At 42.5% G+C, this 5,224-nt stretch overlaps 1 protein-coding gene across 1 annotated transcript; it reads right to left on the reverse strand.

The window, feature by feature from the left end:
- Positions 1-317: 317 nt before the first annotated feature.
- LOC106932176 (interferon lambda receptor 1) lies at positions 318-4,798 on the reverse strand. Its single transcript, XM_088016029.1, has 7 exons — positions 4,726-4,798; positions 4,320-4,503; positions 3,034-3,203; positions 2,743-2,921; positions 2,180-2,342; positions 1,837-1,961; positions 318-1,761 (listed from the first exon to the last, which is right to left on the reverse strand). The coding sequence occupies exons 1-7, from the start codon at positions 4,796-4,798 to the stop codon at positions 1,477-1,479; spliced, it is 1,179 nt and encodes a 392-aa protein (XP_087872155.1). The 3' UTR covers positions 318-1,476.
- Between the last annotated feature and the right edge of the window lie 426 nt (positions 4,799-5,224).

Genomic DNA, 5,224 nt, shown 5'->3' on the forward strand with positions numbered 1-5,224 from the left:
TTTCAGAACTCCGCTTTGATAGAAAGTGCAACATTCAACAGCAAATTCTGCCAACATGGCATACATGTGTTTAATCATAGGCAATATGTAGCAAAAACATGGGCTTAGGTGCTTTAAATATTGGAAACAAACAAATCTTAAGTCTGAACTAAAGTAAAATCAGTGCGACGTTCATCTGGTTTATGTAAAACGAGTCATTGTTGACCGTCTCAATTAAAAGCTTTTCTGCTCATGGAGTTGTGTTTTAAATATTCATGCAGCTTCTACAGTAAAGTGAACCTAGAGTCTTGTCATTGAAACACATCAAGTAGTGAATTTACAGATGTGTTTCCTGGACCAGAACCGGGTCATGGCGTTAAAGTAAACCAAATGGTTGAAGGCCTATAGCACCCCCAGACATTGGCTTTGTTGTCCTCAGGCCACTTTGTAACTGATTTGGCAGTATAAGTGTGGGTCATTTTCCATTCTGAAGACCTACAGGTCACCAAGAAAGTCTTCATTTTGCACTCTGTGTTCCACATTACTGGAGGAATAGGGTTATGAAATGTGGAGAAGCGAACACACCTCCAAATTGTACATAGGCTGGTTCACCAAAGTGGAGAGTTTCTTCTTCAAAAAAAAAAAAAGAAAAAAAAGAGAGATTTACTCAGGAAGGCACTTTGTGCAGAAACCTCCTTCATCTGCATCCTTTTATCTTTCTGTCAAAGGTTTGCGCAGCAAAGATTGTCGTTTGTGCTGCTATCATTTTAAAGATGTTAATAAATGTTCCCTGAAGTCATAAAAGGTCAACAAAAACCCCTAACATTTTTCAAATCAGTGTCAGTCAACTCATCTACCTGTTCATCTAAATGTTTTGTTTGTGCTGCTTCTGCTTTGAAGAAATTAGTGAAAGTTTAAAGGTCAACAGGTCAACCAGCCAACCCACGTCACCCAAATCTAACAAAATGGGTGTCAAATGTTTGTGCTGCGTTTGTGCTGGCTTTGGTTCATTTGTGCCGCTATCGTTCTAAAGATTTTGATTAAAAAAAGTCATCAGAGGTCATTAGAGGTCAACCTCCTCTCCATGCTTACAATTACAACATCTGACAACTCGGCTACGTTTGTGCAGCAAACATTTTCATTTGTGCTGCTTTTGATTTTGAAGATGGTGACGACAACCGCTGGAAACTTTTATTTATTAATATCTAAATGATAGCAGCACAAGCAAAATGTTTTACCGCTCAAACGTTTTGACACCAGTTTTGTTGGATTAGAAGACGGAAACTAGACTCAGGTAAATCCTGGTTGTGTTTTCTCCTGATGTTGGCGGTCCATGAAACTCGCTCTGTTGTAGGAAGTTTCCACAGAAAAAGCAGCTGTGGAAAACATTTCTGGCAAAGTAGGGAGACCAGGAGATCATGAGGTGTTCCTAATCCAGTGTGAAGCGAGCCTACTGAAGCGATGTGGGGGAAAAACGTTTTTAAAAGTCTCGGCGTTTCAGTTTTCATCTGACGTCTCCACATAGAAGTGGGACAAAGTGGGATTCCTTACGCCAGAGTCCAAGCCTTTTTTCTGCCTCTGTCCTCCATTGTGACAACATACCACACCCCTGCTGGGATCACGATGCACAAGTTGGCTTGAGCTTTTGTTTTCTATGTTCCAGTCAACGGAGCCGTGGTCGTCTATTAGCTCCAGGTGGATGTCACAAGGGTCACAGGGGTCACAAGGTTCGACGGGGACACAGACGGGGGGAGCCAAAGACTCCGCGTCCTGAGAAGTTGCCTAAAGCAAGAAGAAAAGCTAAGAACACAATTGTTTGTCTGCTGAACGCCGGGACGAGGTTGGAGAAAATCCTACCAGGGCCTTGGGTGGATTGTTGCGGGCCGGTCGGTCCCGTCTGAGTTTCCGCAGAAACACCAAGAGAAACAACAGAAGGAACACAAAGGACAGACTGGTTCCAAGACACAGCATCGGCAGCATCCCTGCAGACGCAAAAACAACAAAACAACAAGCAAAGCTGAGGGACTGAAGACGCATTAAACATCAGCAGGAGATCAGTTTGGCTCTTTAGGTTCAACATCTGGTTCGATCGAACTGGTTCACTGTGTGAGACCCTCTCTGGCCTCTCAGTCAGAGAGAACAAAATGCATCTCCTTCTGAAGATCCAGGCAGTTTCAGTGATTTCCCGACTCCTCCTGACCTGATCTGGAGCCAGTTTCAACACACCCTGGAGCGGATTTGGGGGAAGCAGCCATGGAGAAGGTCGGGAAGGAGAAGTTGGCCTCGGCACAGTAGTTCTGACCCAGAGACAAACCCGAGAACTCGACGACGGAAACCACTTCCTGAGTCCAAACCGTGCGGCTCTGTTACACACAAACAAGAAAACGGACCTGCATCAAAAGTTGTGCAAGTTTTGAGACCTTTTGCATCAAGTAAAGGATGTATGTATGTTGTTCTTTTTTTTTTTTTTAACGAATGCATTACTGAAAGTATAAGCTGATTAATACATTGTTTTTACGGTATCAGATGGTTTTGGATTTTCTAGATCAGATGTGTCAAAATTCATTTTCATTCATGACAAGATCACGAATGTCCTCAAAGGGCCACCCGTGACAGAACGTATTGATTTTTATTTATTTTTTTACATTATTATTATTCAACCAGCTACATCTAATAATAATAATACTAATGATAATATAATCTTCATTTAACAAAAAATATTTTTTTAATTTGCACTTTGACAGTTTGTCGCTGGTGTCAGACCTGGTTGTCTGAGCGGTTGAGCTCATTGAACACGGTGACGGTGGTCCAGGGGTCTATTAGCGTCGAGATGGGACAACACACGTCACGAGAGCACCCCCTGCTGGTAGCGCAGGGGAACTGCACCTTCACAGACAGGCTGTCGTTGTTCCAAGAGACGGAGACGGACGGAGGGCTGAAGGCTGCGGGCGGAAAAGAGAGAGCAGGAACACACCTCAAAACAGCTAGAAAAATGAAACATTTCATATTGTATTTTTTGGCTTGAGTTTACAACAGCAGGGATAAACCACTGACTGAAGTCGCTGTAGTCAAACTTGTGTGGCTTAATCCAAACAATGGAGCTGGGGCTGAGGTGGACTCCAAGGCGAATCATGTTGTAGAGCTCAAAGTTAGAAAAGACCTGGGAGACGTCGCAGCTCCGGGAGGAGATCCAAACGCACCACGGGACGTCCTGCCACGGATCCCTGCAGCGCACAAACACAAGTCAGATGCATAATAACAGCTTTTCCTCTTCTGCTGCTCCCTCCTCTGGCTTTACTTTTTCCAAAGGTTTTTCAATAGAAGAATGGAGGTCTCAAGAGTCAGCAGCTGAAATAGGGGCTTTATAAATATTATGTGTATGGAGAAAAAAGAAAAACACTTATGAAAGTGAAATTATTGATAACTCTTCATATTATCAGATTTTAGTTTTAAGCAAAATTTAAAAAAAAAATTGTAGATATAAAGTCTTTGTAGTGCTCAACGGACAAATAGTTAGTTAGCTTTGCCATGTCAGCCGGAATAAAATCTAAATTTAACAGATTTGATAACTTGCAAAAGTATTAACAACCGTCAAACATGGTCACATCTCGTCATGTTAAGACCACAAATTTATTTATTTATTTTTTCTGAAAATGATCTTTGACCAAAACAAAATAGCACGTAACTCCAAAAAGAAAGAAACATAACAGCAAACGTGTAGAAGAATTTATCTTAGTCTCTTCTTAAGCTGGTTCAAAGTTGATGGAAAGATGGATGCAGCAAATATTGAAGAAAAGCTGACAGAGGCTCCAAAAGCATACACCCGACCCCAGGTTATAGGTTTGGTATATTTAGAAGTCATACTAATGTGTTTAAGTAGCCCAGTCAAAGTTCACTCCAATGGAAAACTTGCGTAAGAGATTTGAAAATGTAGATTTAAAGAAGTTCTCTGTGCAACCTGATTGACTTTGAGTTATTCTGCAGAGGAGAACGAGTTTTATCCGAGGTTTATACATATCCAATAAATGCACACCACATATTTTGCAAAGAAAAAAAAAAAACCCAAACATTTGTAACATAAATACTAATTAGTTTTGGAAGGCCTTCACTTCCCTTCTTGTGTCATTTACTTTAAAAAAAAAAAAAAATCGGACCTGCACCACCATTGGAGTTTAATACAAGTTTTATACAACCAAGTGTAAAAATTCTGACATTTTCTGCCAATATTTGAAATGTTTGGAGTAGCTGCTACCAAGAGTACATATTTATGCAGAGTAACTGAGTCAGGAGTCGATTTTCTGGCCTCCCCACCACACACACACACGGGGATTAGGACTTACCCCTGAGTCTTTGTCTGCACGGTGTAGGTGATATTAGGACTGGCATGGGGACAATCCCACCGCAGGAGGCAACCTAAGTCCAGCGATTCCACAGCGGTGTAGCAGACTAACCCAGTCGACCCTGAGAGGTTCGCACGAAACGCAGACACAGAAATAGCCCAGTCACACAGGTGCTCACTGACCCCTTAAGTCCAACTGTCACAACTTCAAACTGCACCAACATGCTGCACGTGCCACAAAATGTAACATGATGCAACATTTGACAAAAATGCCAAAAAAAAAAAAAAAAAAGGAACCATCGTTCAGCAAGGGAGGGAGGGGAGCATTTAATGAAGATGTTAAAGTTTAATCAGCATCGAAATGCGTAATTTACTCAGAGTCATCCCCAGACATCTTCAGGACTCACCTGCGATGAGTTGGACAGTCATCACAGACAGCACAAATTCAAATCCACGCCGTGGGAAACGCTGCGGCCTCATGGCCTCTGCGCCACCTCTGAGCCGAGGAAACACGAGGCTGTGATGAGCTCAAACGACGCGCAGCTCGGAGAATCGGAGGTCAGCGACTCCCTTTGAAATGGGACCGGTGAAGAAGAGCCATGGAGGAGGCAGGAGAAGTGGCTGTGGGAGAGACTGGAAGGTGGACGGGGTGGAGGAGAGGGATAAGGACTCAATTAAAGGCGGGTTGATTTTGTAAGAGAGGGCAGGCTGAGTGATCCACTTAGAGGGCAAGGTGAGAAAAGAAACCATGAATGGGAGCGCTATGAGCTACAGTCTGTGTAGTACACTTGGTTTAATGTGTCTGTGAACAGCTAATTCATTTTCAAGTTCTGGATTGAATTATCTGACATAGGAATCAATAAGAGAAAAGGAAATAACTCGTTTTGTCATTTAAATGAAGTATTG

The sequence above is a fragment of the Poecilia mexicana genome, unplaced genomic scaffold, assembly GCF_051168715.1.
Source record: "Poecilia mexicana isolate PSO_F unplaced genomic scaffold, ASM5116871v1 scaffold_18, whole genome shotgun sequence".
NCBI lineage: Eukaryota > Metazoa > Chordata > Actinopteri > Cyprinodontiformes > Poeciliidae > Poecilia > Poecilia mexicana.